This window comes from Elgaria multicarinata, chromosome 1 (assembly GCF_023053635.1).
Source record: "Elgaria multicarinata webbii isolate HBS135686 ecotype San Diego chromosome 1, rElgMul1.1.pri, whole genome shotgun sequence".
Taxonomy (NCBI): Eukaryota; Metazoa; Chordata; class Lepidosauria; order Squamata; family Anguidae; genus Elgaria; species Elgaria multicarinata.
In genome coordinates this window covers 146568661-146586814 of record NC_086171.1, presented here as the reverse complement: position 1 = coordinate 146586814, position 18154 = coordinate 146568661, and the positions used below count along the sequence as shown (strand labels likewise).

Here is an 18154-nt window from a genome sequence, read left to right as displayed (position 1 = left end):
GAATCCAAGTACTAACCAGGCCTGCCCCTGCTTAGCTTCCAAGATCAGATGAGATTGGGCACATTCAGGGTAGTATGGCTGTAGATGCACTGGTAGAATAATCTGATACCAAGTGTGGAGCGTATTCTTCAACTAGTTTGAATCATAACAGAAGATAGTTTACAGTGGATTCCAAGAGCAATTGTTGAGACAATTTAAGAATTGCTATCAGGTGACAATGATTTCTCCCATTAAAGAAAGTAGCACAGTCTTAATATTGTAAAAATTGGGAAACTGGTTCTTTCAGCCATGAATTTATTTTAGAACATGGAATAGATTTTTGTTCAAGTTTGTCACAGTGAGCAAAGAGTCCGATAACAGCAATCATAGCAACACCGTGAAGAATCTGCACTTCAGAATAGTCGGTGTAGTGACAATATACCTTCAGGCTAAAAATACAAGTTTAAATTGCAGTTCATTTAATCTTCCTCTGATTAGTCTGGGCTTTTTCACAAGTACAGGCAGACAGAAACAAAATTAGAACTGGAATTAAAAAAGAATTTATAATTTAAAGCAACTACAGTTGGAGTAATCAGTGCCTAAGTACAATAGATTTTCAGCTCTGTAAGTTAAAAATTAAGACAATTAACAATGTAGAGGTTAGCGTACAATGCAGAGAAAATGTTACAGAAGCTGATTTAAAGCAACTATTTCACAGGTTGAATTGGAATGTCAATGGTGTCTCACCATAAGAAAATGGGCGAGTTTTAAACTTCATAGTGTATTGTAGACTAGATAGAGGATTAAAAACATCATTTGCTTTAACAAGTGCCCTTGCAAGTTAACATTAGACTCCAATTGATCAGTGCTGATGTAGATTTTAGATAGAAACGGCCATTTTTAATCATCACTAGTTTACAGAATCATAGACTTTATACTGCACATATGTATAGATGCTCACAATATAGTGACATTTAGAGAGAATGACATTTCATTCAGATTTTATTGGCTTGCTACTTCACCACAGAGTTACAATAGTTGCCTCATATGTTTTTGTTTTTGTTCTAGCATGATGATATAAGGGTGAGCAGTTCAGTAGATTGGATTAGATGTTCTGTCTTCTCCAGAATTTTTTTTCCCATTAGCAAGGACCTATCAAATATTTTACAAGCATTTGTGCATAATGCTGAACCAACTCCAAATGCAATCAATGTTAATGCAAAGAATTATACTAAAAAAATAAATCGAGGAACTTGGAACTTGAAACCTCCTCTGGCAAGTACTTATTTACAGAATTGTATTAGACAAGGCATTTGCTTAGTCACAAGTCTCAACCTAATAATGTATTCAATTTAATAAAGTACATTTCCAAAAGATAGCTGCGTTCCAGGGAGAGCCAATGTAAATATTGCCTTGGTTCTTACGTAGTAGGAAACCATGGTTTCCTATTACGAGAATGAGCTACAGCAAACTTTTGTCCTGTGCACTTGCCCCTCCCATTTCCTTTTATATAGCAGAGGAAGAGATTGAAAGCTTCTATTTTCAATTTTAAAATGAGAAATATAATATCTGAACTCAAGAACTGCAGTTTGTTTTAACCATGGTCAGTGAGAGCAAGCTACGATCAAGCCATGGCTTCAAATCCTAGCTTGTTCTCACTAGCCACAATTAGTTCCAGAGTTTCAATGTCACTGAGAACTGTGATTTGTTTACAATAGAAAGCAGAAGTCTTCTGGTGAGTAAAAGACAAAGGGAGGACTCATTCTGATAAGAAGAAATCATGATTTCCTGTTACATGTGAACCAAGCCAATGTCAAACATTGCATAGGCTGCAGTCAATTAAATGCCCCCCAAAGAATAAGTCAACCAAATTATATTTGCCAACTATGTGGCCTTTTTAGGAAACAGTTTTCTAAAAATGGAAAGCTCCCCACCCTGAGATGACAAACACAACTGTTGTAAAGCAGGGCAAGCTTAAGACAAGCTATACAATCTAAACAGCTATTCTGGAACACAATACAGAAGTAATACAGGATTTTTAAATTAAAGTTTTATTTCTGACCCACACAGCTTTAATGCCAGAAACTGGCATAAAGTTAAACAGAAATATGTTCTTATTTGTAGAAAGAGAGCGATTTGAAGTGCTAAGGGTTTTGCAATCAACTCTACAAGTTAGTTTAAGTTATCCACGACTGAAGACAATTTAAAAAGCATCTTTGACCAAAAATTCCTTACAATTTTTGTAAGAAATTCCAAATATACATTTTGACAGGTGTTCATAATATGCAAATACCACAACCTCAACATATAGACAATAGGGTTTTGTTTTTGGTAAGCAAAAAAAGAGATGCAGCAAGCCCCACCTTCCCAACACAATTTATTTCACTAGTGAAAAAGATTGAACATCATGACAGTACAACCTTCATTGATTCGCCAACTTTATTTGACTCTCAATACTGATACCCCACCCCCAAACCCCTTCATTGGAAGAAGTCACCAGAGTTAATAGAAGTCGTAGAATTTAGTCTAATGAATTCACTTTTAAAATCTATATTGCTGATTGAGACAAATTAACTTTTGTAGGCAGAGGTCCGGCTTCTTGTTCATCAGCCTTGCATTTAACTACCATGAGAGCAGAAGTTGGATATCGGTTCAGTTTTTGTTCGTTCATGTATTCCATGTCTCCATAGATACTCAGCTTCTAGAATAATAAAATAGATTGTATTAAATGTGGGGCATTTCAGACATTACTTTTTATTTGTATACGCTTTGGTGCATAGATACTAAAACTGTAATCCTAAAATCGCTTAGAGAATACGCCCTACTAAACTCAGTGAGAATTACTTCTGAGCAAGCATACTGAGGATTGCACTGTTAAAACTGGAATACACATATTTAGTTCACTTACCAGAAACCTGTGAGGGAAGGGGAGGAAGAGACTAGGGAAGTTGGCTTTAGGAAGTGAAATAACTGTGTCTGTTCTTGAGCCACTGGCAAACATCGTAAAGCCCAGATCAGTAGAATGTATTTGAAGAATTCATATAGAATAAAGATTTTGGGCAGGATGTCTGAAGCATACTTAGCCATTTAGCTGAACACTATAGCTTTTCTAACAACTGTATATACCTTCCCAACCTACTGCAATCTTTACCTAATCTAACAAGATATTAAATTGGTTTGTAGGACAAGACAAACCACCGAGGCTTAAATTACCCATGGTGTGTGTGTGTGTCATATTGTGCTGGTCACTCGTGGATGCCATTTTTTCTTGGTGCGTGGGTGCCCAGCTTGCCATGGCTTGTTGAGTTCTGTAAATTCAGGTGGCAGGGGCTGTTTGAGGGTTAGACAACCCTCAAATAACCCTAAAATAAGCCATATGTTATTTAAGGGTAGTCTAAACCATAAACAACCTCTGCCACCTGGGTCGCACAACATGACACGCCACAGCAAGCTGGACACTTATGGGTGCCATACAAAAATGGCATCCATGAGCAACTGGCCGAATGCGACAGCCCCTGCAGGTAAATTAAACCACAGTGGGCTGTCATGTGAACCAGGTCGCTGGTCCCATTCAGAAGACACTTTAAACCACAGCTTTAATCACAATGAGTAAGGCAAAAAGCCTTATTCACTGTGGTTACAGCCGTGGATTAAAGTGTCTTCTGAACAGAGCCATTATATCTGTTACATGATGTATGAGTGGCCACCTAAACGATTTCTGTTTCTGAGATTGTTTTGTTTACATTAATATTTCTAGAATCCTTATCCACCAGAATGGTCTAATTACTCCATATTTTCTAGCAAAATTGTTTATTTGTACCATAATAAAGACAAATTGTGATAGTTTCACTGCTGCAACTACACATACCCCTTCAAGTTTAGAAAATGTTGCTTCACCAATATGTATTTCTTCCTTCTGCTGGGAGATTACATAATTCACCCAACCTTTATTTCCCCCTAAAAAGATACTCAGAACTGCTTCTACTGCAAACACACATCTGTTTTTGAATTTGCTCCCTGGGATCAAACCAGCTGATAGGAAGCTAATAGTTTCACTGGAGGTTAGCTACAAGCAGGCGACACCTCTTACTAGAGAAAATTCAATAGGTAAAATCCAACACAAGTCCTACAGAACACACCTACTGAAATAAATGGGACTTAAATTATTCACGGCTAATGTAAAACTCGTTCATTTCAGTGGGTCTACTCTAAATTAGACGTGTGCTGATTTTACCCAATATGTCTATTCACAGTCTTGTGTTGCTCTTTTTGAAAGTTAATAGGAGGATCATTAGTTCAGATCTCTCCTACCAAAAAGTATCCTAATCTCTTTCAAACATCATAGTATTCAAGTTACCAAAGAAGATAATGTGGCAAGATTCTGGAAGTTTTAGGATTAAAGTTACCTCAGACGGAACATACTGCTCCACAGCAGTAGTAACAGTTGCACAACAAATCCAGAGCAACACCAGTACAGAGAGGAGAAGTGTGGTTGTTAATATCCAACCAGAATTTCTATAATAGAAGGAAACAGGATATTCATAAATAAAAGCTTGAAACAGATTGAAATTGTCTTTCCTTGTCTTTCCTACACGTTGTTCCTCTGTCTGAAGCACATTTCTACATGCACAATCCAAATTAGGCAGCCTTTCAGATACCACCATACTTAACTACCAACCTCGTACCCCCAAATAAAAAGCTACTGTGTTTGATATCTACTTAACAGACTCTATCCTTTTACCTTAATAAAACACTCAGTGGTCTAGTTTGCATAAATATATCTTGGCCAAATAAGCAAAGATATGGACGGGCGCTGTGCCTACATGCATGGCCTCTTTCTTTTCTCCCTTCTTGGTAGGCCTGAATGAAATTCAGGTATCTTCAATTAACCATAGTTTCCCATTTAATCTGATCTGGGAAATTATAGTTTCTAAGTTTAGGACAAGACAGGCTCTTAAAACCATGGTTTGAATTTGATGTAAGATCCTGGCATGTTCTGAAGCTGGTAACCTTAATTACCTTATAACAAAACATTCTAGCCATCAGCCTAGCAGATGAACTGCTTTAGCATCTTTCATACCTAAACTAACCTCTAACGTTCTGTCTGAACCAGCAGCTTTGGTCAAGTTTGGCTTCACTTGGAGAAAGTGCACTAATACAGAATGGTTTGGGTTTGGTGTTCAGTGACAGTGGTATGAGAGTAATGTCAGTAGAAAAGGAAGTGGGTGGGACAATATGAAGAATTCCACTATTTTTATAGGACAGACAATTAGATGCAGCACAAAGATTAATTTAATAAAAGTTTCTTTGAGAACTTGTTAAATGCAAGATAGAGCAGCACCATTGTGCTAATAGATTAACTACATGTGGTAAAGCATTAGGGAATAAAATACATCTCTATTTTAAGAGATTTACTTCATATGCTCAAAATACATACATTGAAATACATTTGAAGAAACTATCACTGTCATCCTCATCAAAGAACCCTTTGTGTGTCTGTGGACCTCCTGGCTGCAGATCTACTGAAAAGAGATAGTATTTTTTTTGTTGAGTTTTCAATAATAAAAATCACAGGGGATACACACACATATGTATATCTTCAGGTGCCTGGTCTTATGTATGCTGGCCAAGTTGCAGCAACATGTTACTTCCTATTCAACATTTTTTCTTCCAGAAAATCCCTTTGCTAAATACGACATTTTTATATATATATTGAGAAGTGTTTTGAATTTCACTAGAAAAAGTCTTGGAGGAAGAGAGCAGCTAGCAGGATGCCCAAATTTTTAAAATATTTGTAATTAACATAGAATAGACTGGAACTGCTGAGGTAACTGTAGTAGAAAACTTGGAAAAATGCATTTCAGTTGCCATAGCTTTAAACAGCAGACATATAGGCTGTAACGACAAACTGATTCTAAATAATAAACACCATACAAAATAATTTATCTAGCTGCCCAATACTGAACTATACAGTTTCTAATCAAACAATCCTTAACCATTTTACCATAAATGAAGAGAATGGTTTTCTTCATACAAGTCATGTGTATTTCATTTCTTAAAATGTTCCCTTGGATTAACTTACAAGATGCTTTACTAAGAGATGAGTCTTTTAGATCTGAGGTTTCCTGTTCAGGATTTCGAACATACTGAACTTCTGGCTTTGACTGGAATTATAACAAGATTTTCAAATTAGTGTACAGGAGGTATACAATCCTAAAATCATCATGTATATAATGATAAGTGTTAATTTAAACCGACACATAAAATATACCTTGCAGTTTTTAACCTCAGTGAATAACAAATCCAATAATCTTTAGACTGGAACACTGCCAGAGATACACCAGGCAGCTTTGATTTGTAATTAAAAAGCCAGAAGCACCCTCCCCAACCCACAAGACCCTTTAAACTTTGCAACGACAGAAAAGGATAGCAAATACCTGGAAGATCAATATTTTGCCATCATCAGCTTGAAGGTAGAAAGTCCATGAGGAGGTCATGAAGCTGTGAGCTGTTTCCATCATATCACTCCAAAATGATCTCACAAGTGTAAGGGGAAAGAGAAGATGCATTCTTGGCATCAAGGACATGAGCTGCAAACAAACAGTTTGTTGGTTTTTAAATTGCTCTTCCATATTAATATAAAAGCAACAAAATCAAACAGATTGGTTTAGAGAGTTCACAATTTGCATTTAAAGAAGAATGGGATTACAAGCAATGAAAAAAGCTATTCACTAGTTTAGCAAGTCAGTACTTACTTGCTCTCGCCTCAGTTCAGCATATGGTAACTGATTCTGGCATCCAAGACGGCAAGCATATTGTTCATCAGACTGAGAGGTATATGCCTCAGTACATGCTGCAAAAGAACACGAGTTCCCTCAGTTCCAAAGGTCACACTTTCTAGGTCAGCAACTAAGACAAACTTGACTATACTAGTTAACCGCACCGCACATCATGCTGCTATTGCTGGATCCCACTTTATGACACCCATCACTCTAAGAGAATAGGCCAGTGGTGAGAAAACAGTGGGAATGTTAAGGCTTAACTACATTCAACATTAAAAGAAATAGTGAAGTAAGTGAAACAAATACTGAAAAGGGACAGGCAAAAACATTTTTGACATACCCACACACCTTTTGTAAGTCCTTGAGTCCTTTTGTAGGCCCTACATTTATATACTTAAGTTGAGAGTGAGTACCAGCATATGATTACATGGTAAGAGAGCCAAGGAACTCAAAGATGCAGTCCTATCACAAAGTACCACCATTTCGTATGTCTTAAGGCATATTTATTTGTTATAGAGTTTTCTGATGAAGGGAAATCTGTGGACTTATATTCAACCAGGGTGGGCAACTTGTAGCCTTCCAAATGTTTGGCCTACAATGTTCCTCACCACTGGCTATGTGTAGTCAGATTGATGGAAGTTATAGGATCTGGAGAGCCATAAGTTGACTACCCTGAATTAAAGCCAACAGGTTGTTTTTTAAAAGGTCTTGCCATGGATCTCTGGAAAGCAGAGCACCAGCTTTCAGCTTCCTTTGTTCCCTATAGAATGCCTCTGGGCCATCTGTGGGGCCAAAAGCATTTGTCAGAAAGGAAAGGGAGGGAGCTGGAGGCTGGGTGCTCTGCTTTCTGGCATGCCCAACCAGCAAGCTAGTTAAAACTACTTTTTTAAAAAAAAAATGGGGGGAGAGAAGAGTTTCTGCTGCTGCCTGGTAAGTTTTGGGGGCTGGGGGGAGCAGCTACCAGGGTGTTTTGCCTGGTGTTCATAAGCTTGGTTTGCTTGTGTTTGTTATTTTTGTGTTTGTGATGGTGGAGGTATTCCACCCCACAAAACTTTGTATTCCTTTCGGCGCCTCCTGAAATGTCTTTATTCCAGGAAGACTTTCCTTACTGACCAGCTACGGTTCACTGTACATTTTGCTTCCTTTAATATAGATTTTAAAGGAAGCAAAAAACAGTGTTTTATTATGTTTTTATTCTATTTTATCTTGTACACCACTCCAAAATTTTCAGTGGGGAGTGGTATATAAATATTGTAAATAAATAAATAAATAAATAGTTTTGCCTGTGTGTGTTATTTTGGCAAGGGTAGTTTTGCTGTGTGTTTGCGTTTTGGAGGGGTCCTCTGAGCTTCATCAGCTCTCCTACTGTGAAATGGGTAGTTTGTGTTATGTGGCTTGGAATTTGGCTTGGATTTGGGATTTAAACCCAATATCCACTTATGTTTTGTGACTAAGCAAGCACCAGCAGCAGCCATTTGTGACTAGACAGGCTACAACAGCAGCCATATTATGTGCACACAATAGTTTCTAGTTTTCTGGATGTGTCCATGAGCCCAAAAAGATTGGCAACCTCTGTTATAACCTGAAAGATGCTAGATTATCTTACCAGAATCGCATTCCAGCTTGGTCCTGTTCAAGTCAATTCCATCATCCACAAACTGACAAATGGAGAAGAGTCTACAGCCCCTTTGACATGCATAGAGCTCTTCCTCCTAGTAATTAAATGCCAACAAGTCTATATCAGTATTTATATAACCCTCCTTCTATAAACATTTTTTTGAACACAGCATACTAGGAAAGCACACAATGTGTTGAACAGTTAACTTCTAAAATATTTTGCCCTTTTGAGTCACTCTAAACAGAGAGCTACAAAACTGACAAGAATTCAGCAGACTTTTAACGGGTGATGGTTTTATATGCTTGAGGACATTAAAGCATGTCTTGAAAGAACTTACGGAAATATGAAACCAAAGAGTGGGGGCGGGGGAAATGACCAACAGGAAGCCACCATTTCCTCATAACTATAGAGCTCATAAGATGGCCCGGATAAGACTTGTGAAGTCTTGTTTTGTTTGATAACCTTGTAACAATGGCACCACTTTAAAAGCAACTATGGGAAGATTGAGCAAAGTTAATGCTCTGATTTGCCTAAATAAAACTTATGACGGACAAGTTTTAAAAACCAAATACAGTTTGGAATGTAACATGTAACATACTGATCATGTATTATATTATATTTTATATTAAAGATGCAAACTCCAGTTATAGAATGGCTGAGGGGGTGGGAGGGAATTTCTGAGGATAGGAAATAAATATCATCAGCCTTGAATTACTAAACGCAAACTTCATTTAGCATTGTACAACTACCACAAGATGCCAAGCAAGTGCCCATGGTCTAGATTTAAGTTGCCTTCCCATCTCATAATGCAAGTTTCTGTATCTGCCATACTTTGCTATATATATCAAAGCAGATAACAATTCACAAAAACAAAGTTACATTCTAGTTTTTCAAATATTAAAGTTATCAGATGTACTGGGAGGCTTTTGCTTGACACCAGGGCCTTTGGAGTGCATGTTCTAGTTTCATCTCATTTCCCTTGCTATTTAATAGCTACATAAAACTGCAGGAGAGGTTATCAGGATATATGGAGTATGATGCCAGCAATACGCAGAAAACAGTTAACATTCTCTCCTTTACATCGTATTCTAGGAGGCAGCGGAGGTCCTGAACTGTTGACTAAGGTCAGCAGAGGAGTCTGAAACTTAATTCAAGCAAGATGGAAGTACCATTGGCTAGCCATAATATTAAGCCAGGGCTAGGGTATTCAACCTGTTTTGGGCAGGGTTGCATTTCCCTTCAAGGAAAAGGTTTGTTGGTGCTTCTGGATCCAGCTCTGCACCTGGATACCCAGGCAGCAGAAGTGGCTAGGAGTGTTTTCTTCTAGTTTAGGCTGATACACCAGCTGCGCCCACTTCTGGTTAGGTTTGATCTGCATGCAGATTATATTCTGATTGGATGACTATAACATGCTCTTTGTGGAACTACTGTTGAACAATGTTCAGAAGCTTCACCTGGTAATAGGAACCTGTTTTAGGGAACATGTAACTCCAATATTATACCATCTGTATTGGCTTCTAATCTGCTTTTGCACCTAACTGAAAGTGCTGGTTTGTGAACTTGTTTGTTATCTCAGGTCCTTGGCTAGGACACTGAACTGCAATAGGAAAGGGCTGTAGCTCTGTGATAGACCACTTGTTTGCAAGGAAAGATCCCAGATTGGGCTGGGAAAGACTGATTTGCAGCAATGCTGGAAGCTTGCTGCAAATCAGTGCAGATTATACTGAGGTAAACAGATGAGTGGTCTGACTTGGTCTAAGGCAGCTTCCTTATTCCACTATCTGAGGCAATGCTGGTGGGTATGTAGCCCAGGACCTTTTCAGTCATTGTGCCCAAGCTTTGGAGATCACTTCCCTAGGAAACGTGCTTGCTTGGGCTTATTGCTGTCCAGCATCATGTGAAGACTTTTTCATTCCAAAGGGAGTTTGAGAGCGAGACACAATGAAAAATTGGGATACCCTCAATGCTACTGTTTGTTGTATCTTCTGCTAGTTCTATGTTAGAAGTCAGTTAAGGGGTTGTTTGCTTTTCTGTTTTTATTTTGTTAGATTTTATATATTTTCCTTTTTGTTAGCTGCCTTGAGTGTTTTTGTGTGTGTAAAAACAGAAAAGCAGAGTACAAATATTTTAAAATTAATTGAGTTTTCAGTCTATAATATCTAGATAGGTAAGAGACCAGCGCTGCATCTTTGCCTGAAGTAACAGGGGGTCTTCTCCCAAGCAAGGAAAAACAAATGGAAGAATAGCAGATATGATCCAGGTGGAAGGAAACTATAATGGTAGTAGACAGCCCTAAGTCAGTACATTTAATGATATAAAGGAACTACAGGCCAGCCTCTAATTAAGGTATCCTCTCTACATAGCCAACAGAAAGGTTTCTCTCCTAGATTTTTTATTTATATCAAATTTCTCCCTTATTCTCTCCCAACAGGAACCTGAAAGCAGGCAAAAAATCCATGCTCCAAGTAGTCAATTCCTATGACATCCTACCATACTGCACAAAGGTACTGTATAACTTTGTATTCTGTCACATAATGAAAGAAGCATATACAATGCCTTGATGCAGTATGGTTGACACTGAGTGCAGATAGTGAAGAACAAACCAATGTATACAGATAGCTATTGCATGTCTAACTATAATACGAGGTAGGAACTTGGGGGAGATATTAAGGAGTATGTTTAGAGACACCCTAGCCTAGTGTATTATTACCTGAGCTTACCATAATCATCCTGATATAGTTTATATCTTGCTAGGTAAGAAGAAAATAGCTAAGCGAAGCTAAACAAATACTGGGATAGGTAGCTGAGATTTGACAATATAGTTTTCCCTATTTCATTTGTGTACTGGGGTAGAAGACATGAAGGAAGTGCTATTGTTGAAAGGTATCAGCATTGAGCAGGGGGTTGGACTAAATGGCCTTTTAGGCCCCTTCCAACTCTATGATTCTATGATCTACTAACTAAGATTTCAGTAAGATTTCATTACTGTATGAAAGTTTAAAAAAAGCATTGCTATTTTGTATGAGAGTTTTAAAAAGTATTGTTATTTGGGGTCAGGTGTGTAGCTGGGAGGCACGTAGCCCATTAATCCTTGATAGGCTGGAAAGTGGGCAAAGGAGTGATGGCTGTACATGTTGCACTTTAATATCCTAATATCAATTCTTGCAAGTCACACAGTACATTTTACTTTGGAGCTAGCTAAGAAAGAAACGTGTCTTACAGTGCAGTCCTATAGAGTTCTACTCAAAAGTAAACCCCACTTAGTTAGAAAGGAACTACTCCCAGGTAAATGTGAAGGACTGCAGCTGTATTGTCTCGGGGATAAACATAAAAGGCTACCATAGCCAGCCAGCCAGCCAGTAAATTAGGCCAGCCATTTTTAGATTTTTTGTCTATGGACCAGTGAAGATTTTTTTTATTCTTAGTATAGTGAAGGTAACTTTTCTCTCACTTTTTAAAAGCAAGTTAGCAGCACATGCTTTAACTGTGTAGTTGACAGTTGAGTCCTGCCCCAGCATACCATTTCATATATTGTTGCACATGAAATTGTGATGGGCAACTGTGTATTTCTGGTGCAGTCAACCCCACAAACTCTGCTGAGCAAAGGAAGGAGTCATGGGCATCTTGGTAGAGGCAGCTGTATGGAATTGCACTTGTGCCCACAGTCCTATGGAGTTCTTTCACCTTGCACTAGAAGCAAGATGAGGGCTAGGCCACTGTATCTACCAGCTCCAACATCAGTAATCTCCACACCAAGGTAACAAATCCATCCACTGGCCAGAGATTTAAGGGCCACTGGGAGGTTGCAACTCCTGCCTTCTGTGAAAGACATCTGGGTAAAGGGGAAATCAACGTGGCTTAAACCATCAGAGAAGGAGCAGCTACAAGAGGCTTGCTTCCAACACCCAAAAACATACACCTCAAACTACCAGATGCCTGCAGACTGCTGAGCAAGGGAAGCATTAATTTTATTATTTAATGATATTTATGCTTCACAGTAAAAGACATTTCTCAGAAATGTACAAAAATCTATTTTAGATATGGAGCAGTATATAAATATTGCAAATAAATAAATACAGCATTAACTCACAGCTAAATACAGTATATTATTACGTTACACAAAAAACAATACTTCCAGGGGGAAAGTATGTCTTCAGTAGATGCCAAAAACCCAGAAGGATTGGCTAGCCTGTCTAATTTGTATTGGTACGGAGCTCCAGAGAGTGGACACTAGGATACTTAAAAACCCATTCCAAGAATTCATGGATCAGACCTCTGAAATCTTGGTTACCATTAGTCGTTTGAAACTTAATATGGCAAAGACTGAATTGCTTGTTTTTCCTCCTAAACCTTCTCCTCATCTCTCATTCTCTCTTACTGTCAATGATGTTACACTTACTCCAGTCAAGGAAGCTCGTAGTCTTGGCTTTATATTTGATTCCTCGCTCTCCTTTATTCCTCATATTGAGGCAGTAGCTAAATCCTGTCGTTTTTTCCTGTATAATGTTGCCAGGATTCGATCATTTTTGTCTGTCTCTTCTGCCAAGACTCTTGTTCATGCATTGGTTATTTCTCGGTTGGACTACTGCAACCTTCTTCTCACTGGCCTTCCTTCTTCTCACATCAGTCCGTTGGTTTCTGTTCACCACTCTGCTGCTAAGATCATCTTCTTGGCTCGCCGCTCTGACCATGTTACTCCACTTCTGAAATCTCTTCATTGGCTTCCAATTCACTTCAGAATCCAATATAAACTTCTCCTGTTGACCTACAAAGCTTTTCACTGTCTAGCAAATTCCTATCTCTCCTCTCTCCTCTCACACTATTGCCCTGCTCATGCTCTTCGCTCCTCTGATGCCATGTTTCTCGCCTGCCCAAGGGTCTCTACTTCCCTTGCTCGGCTTCGTCCATTTTCTTCTGCTGCCCCTTATGCCTGCTCTCCTTTATTCCTCATATTGAGGCAGTAGCTAAATCCTGTCGTTTTTTCCTGTATAATATTGCCAAGATTAGATAATTTTTGTCTGTCTCTTCTGCCAAGACTCTTGTTCATGCATTGGTTATTTCTCGGTTGGACTACTGCAACCTTCTGTGGGGAGAGTACTTGTAGTCGCCCTAGAAAGTGTGTCCGCTATAAACATGTCCTTGCCTTTCGTATAGTGGATCTGAATATCATATTTCTGCAGTTGTAATAACATTCTCTGTAATCTTGCTGGGGCCTTCCCCAGTGGCTTGGCAAAAATTGCCTCCAGTGGCTTATGATCTGATTGGACTTTTACTTGGACACCAAAAACATACTGATGGAATTTTGACATTGCAAAGACGATTGCCAAGAGTTCCTTTTCTATTTGTGCGTAATTTTGCTCCGCCTTGGATAAGGCACGAGAAGCATATGCAATTGGTCTCTTTTTCTGGAATAGGCATGCCCCCAAACCATCCTTGGATGCATCAGCTTGGACCCATAGTTGCTCCTTAGGGTCAAAATACTGCAAGACTGGTGCAGTTGTAATGGCTTGTTTTAGTCCATCAAGAGCTGCCTGCTGTTCAGGCCCCCATTGCCACATAATATCATTTCGTAGAAGAGTCCTGAGGGGAGCTGTTAGGCTGGACTCATTAGGTATGTATTGGGCCAAGTATTGAATGGTGCCCAGAATTCTTTGGAGACCTTTCTTATCTTCAGGGGGAGGTAATCGGATGATTGCTTCCACCTTGCTGTCATCTGGTTGTACGCCATCCTTAGAGAAGATGTGGCCCATATACTTGACAGTATCCACCAATAATTGAATTTTGTCCTTATTAAACTTGACACCCTTTTTCCTCGCTCTGTCAAGTACCTGTTTAAGTATCTTATCATGCTCCTCCTTGCTGGATGCTGCAATAATCATGTCATCGGCAATGATATGGATGCCAGGAATGTCTCCAAAGCACTCATAATTTTTCTGCTGGAAGACTTCACTTGCTGACTTAATGCCGAAGGGCAGTCTATTAAAATGATACCTCCCCCACGGGGTGTTAAACGTACATAGTTCTGATGACTCCTTGTCTAGGGCCACTTGCCAGTAGCCATCCTTCTCATCTAAAATGGTAAACAACTTTTTGCCAGCAAGTTCTCTCTGCACATCCTCAACTGTAGGGATTGAAAAATGTTGTCGCTTCACTGCCTTGTTGAGATCCCTGGGATCAAGGCACAGCCTGAGTGAACCATTCTTTTTTTGTGTTATCACCATGCTGTTGACCCATGCTGTTGGATTAGTCACCTTTGTAATGACTCCCTTTGACTCTAGGTCTTCCAATGTTGTTTTCAAAGGGGCTATGATTGCATATGGAATCTTTCTGCATCCATGCACCACAGGTGATACTGTGGGATCCACATGAATATGATGCACACCTGGGAAACGACCCAGGCCTTCAAAAACATCAGAATAGTGTTTGAGGAGACCCTCCATCTTGGTTGGAGAATGTACTGCTAATACGTGCACACGTCTGATCAAGTCAAGGGCTACACAGGCTGACCGACCCAGAAGTGGTGGATCTCCAGTTTCTGTGACATAGAAGGTTAGATTTCGATTCTTCAGACCATTTTTGCAAGGAGCTATAATGGTACCTCTTGGTTTGACCTTTGCTCCACCAAAGGCAATTAGTGTCACATTTGTCATTGCTGTATGCACTTTATCCTGCAAGCACTCTGCAATATCTTTTGGAATTGTGTTAGCATCAGATCCAGAATCCAACTTGAAAACAACTGGAAGTCCTGCCACAACTACTGTGCTATACAAGTTCAACCACAGCTTTTAAAACTCAGCTAAAAACTTTTCTTTTTCCTAAAGCTTTTAAAACTTGATTTTGTTCTGACTTTATACTGTTAGTTTTACCCTACCCAGTGCCTGTTTGCATTCTCTTCCCCTCCTTATTGTTTTATTAGGATTTTATTAGAATGTAAGCCTATGCAGCAGGGTCTTGCTATTTACTGTTTTACTCTGCACAGCACCATGTACAGTGATGGTGCTATATAAATAAATAAATAAATAATAATAATAATAGGAGGTTGTCTCCTGATCACCAAACACGCAAGGCAATCTCTTAGTATCTCTTAAATATGCTCTGCCTTCATCTATCAGCTAAAGTAAAAGAGTTGTGGTGCGTGTGTGTATCATTGCAGTTTATTGTTAACCCCATGAAGATCACTGCATTTTGTAAATGAATAAATAGGAAAGAATACACCAGCCCTGCCCCGCCTCCAACCCAGTACCAGGGCTTTGTTTTGTTTTAATCCAGGAAGGCAACCCACTCCTTTGCACTTAACAGCAGGTGGCTGGGAGGGTGGAAACTGCCTTGGCCTAGCGACAAAGAGGCCTGGTTCAAACAACACGGTAAACCACGCTGCTTAACCACAAAATGATTAAGGGAACCATTTTGTGGTTAAGCAGCGTGTTTTACCGTGTTGTCTGAACCAGGCCATTGCCGTCTTACGAACCGCTAGCTAACAGAGACCATGACTAGTCCTGCGGGATATTCCTGCAGCAGGTTATTCGGGACCGAAGTAGGAGCCTTTCCCCTCCTTACCTTGGGGTAAGTGTGGAGTGGGTAGGTGCTCTGGCAGGTCCTCTGGCACGGAGCAGTAGTGCCCAGCGCCGGCTCAAAGGCCTCGGAAAGAGAGTCGGGAGCGGGCTCCGTGTCGGCCCAAGCCTTCTCACAGCCCAGAGCAAGCAGCAGGAAGAAAGCCCCCAGCCCCAAACGGCTCCGCCGCGCCACCGCCATCTTGTTGTCAACCCAATCCAGACGGTTGTTTATTTTTTGCTAACCGCCCCTCTCACGCTTCCTGTTTCCGGCACCTACAGATTAACTTCATAGACTTAATAATTAGAACCGCATAAGCAGTCGTCCTCCGGGTTTCTTTAAAGCCCCTTCTTTGCTGTGTTTTGCTCCCGGGGCGGAAGTAAGAATTGTCCCTAGATTAAAAAAAAAAAAAAACAATTCCTTTTAGCATGACTTTTAACAATTCCTTTTAGCATTACTGTGATTAAACAGGAATCTGTCTTACTACAACAAAGAGAGCTCAGGACTTATTTCATCTGGGAAATGACTTATTTATTTAGTTTTTGAAATATTTTAAAACGCAATGCGTCTTAAATGATTTAAAACTACTAGGGTGACCATATGGAAAGGAGGACAGGGCACCTGTATTTTTAACAGTTCTATTGAAAAGGGAATTTCAGCAGGAGGTATTTGTATGCATGGCACACCTGGTGAAATTCCCTCTTCATCACAATAGTTAAAGCTGCAGGAGCCCTGCCCTCTTGACCAGATGGTCTGATCCAGTATGATTCCCTTCTTATGTTCTTAAGAGCATGATCGCCTCTCCCTTTGTGGCTACCTTTTGTAATAGCAGGAACGGAACAGGCTGGAACAACCCCATTATATTAAAAAACCATACCAAAAACAGTGGCATGTGTTAGCAACACTTGGTAACAATATTTTAGGACTAAAACCATTGCAATATTATATCACTATTAACCCCAGAACTCCCAAAGCAACATCCGGAACAGAATGGGATGGCTGGAACAGCCATTTCTGAATGAGCAATATCAACCAAACTCACCAGTCATGCATAACTCCATGGCAGGGATGCAATAAGCCACAAAACGTCCAAAGAAACCTTGTTCCGAAACCTTTTCCACGCAGAGCGCATATTGTGCAAAATGAGCCAGGACAGCAGCTTCCAAGTGAGGTACGTTAACCAAACTCATCAGACACACATTACTAGGTGAGCCTGATAGAATAAGCTCCAAAAGTTGCCCCAAAACCACGTTCCAATACCCGTTCCAGGTAAAAGCCTGTATTGTGCAAAATGGGCCGTAAAGGGAGCTTCCAAATGAGGTAAGTCAACCAAACTCACCAGACGTACATTACTTGTGGGACAGATGTAAAAAGTTCCAAATATTGCCCCCAAACCACTTTATGATACCTGTTCGCGGAAAAAGCCTGTATTGCACAAAACGGGCCGTAATGGCAGCTTCCCAATGAAGTAAGTCAAGCAAACTCACCAGACACACATGACTGGGTGGGACAAATATAAAAAGCTCCAAAAGTTGCCCCGAAACCACGTTCCGATACCCTTTCTTGGGCAATTTTTGGAGCTTATTCTATCAGACTCACCTAGTAATGTGTGTCTGGTGAGTTTGGTTAACATACCTCACTTGGAAGCTGCTGTCCTGGCCTGTTTTGCGCAATATGCACTATGCGCGGAATGGGTATTGGAACATGGTTTCTTTGGACGTTTTGTGGCTTATTGCATCCCTGCCATGGAGTTATGCGTGACTGGTGAGTTTGGTTGATATCGCTTGTTCAGAAGTGGCCGTTCCGGCCATCCCATTCTGTTCTGGATGTTGTTTTGGGAGTTCTGGGGTTAATAGTGATATAATATTGCAATGGTTTTAGTCCTAAAATATTGTTCCCAAGTATTACTAACACATGCCACTGTTTTTGGTATGGTTTTTTTAATGTAAGGGGTCGTTCCAGCCTGTTCCGTTCCGGCTTTTACACTGTCCCCCTTTTATTTCTAGATGATGGCTGCTGTCCGATCACTGCTATGTTAAAGTCTCGGATTTCTCCGTTGTTTTCTAGGAGCATCCCTCACTTTACCCTGGGGGTGTGGGGATATTTAAAGAAACCAGGAAGGTAGTATATCGATGAAGGAGTGTGTGCTGCTCTCTCTATATTATCTCTCTGAATAATCTAAGTGGGAGGCGATAGGAAAAGGCAGTGAGCACCGCAGGGCTTG

General features: G+C 39.9%; 1 protein-coding gene across 2 annotated transcripts; it reads right to left on the bottom strand.

Moving 5' to 3' along the window:
• Nucleotides 1-277: 277 nt before the first annotated feature.
• On the bottom strand, nucleotides 278-16185 carry TMEM59 (transmembrane protein 59). Of its 2 annotated transcripts, none has more exons than XM_063138836.1 (8): nucleotides 15937-16185; nucleotides 8368-8473; nucleotides 6735-6832; nucleotides 6417-6569; nucleotides 6062-6143; nucleotides 5417-5498; nucleotides 4386-4494; nucleotides 278-2680 (listed from the first exon to the last, which is right to left on the bottom strand). In XM_063138836.1, the coding sequence occupies exons 1-8, from the start codon at nucleotides 16129-16131 to the stop codon at nucleotides 2528-2530; spliced, it is 978 nt and encodes a 325-aa protein (XP_062994906.1). In that variant the 5' UTR covers nucleotides 16132-16185; the 3' UTR covers nucleotides 278-2527. The 2 variants fall into 2 exon arrangements, with proteins under 2 accessions (XP_062994906.1, XP_062994897.1); XM_063138827.1 differs by having other exon boundaries at nucleotides 5417-5501; nucleotides 15937-16184.
• Nucleotides 16186-18154: the final 1969 nt, after the last annotated feature.

Bases quoted from the DNA above. Each gene is read 5' to 3' on its own strand.
- TMEM59 (XM_063138827.1), bottom strand. From the start codon at position 16,131: ATGGCGGTGGCGCGGCGGAGCCGTTTGGGGCTGGGGGCTTTCTTCCTG. The intron at 6,570-6,734 runs GTAAGTACTGAC...GTTTGTTTGCAG, and splicing joins CTGAACTGAGGCGAGAGCAA to CTCATGTCCTTGATGCCAAG. The intron at 6,144-6,416 runs GTATTTGCTATC...TTATAATTCCAG, and splicing joins GCAAAATATTGATCTTCCAG to TCAAAGCCAGAAGTTCAGTA.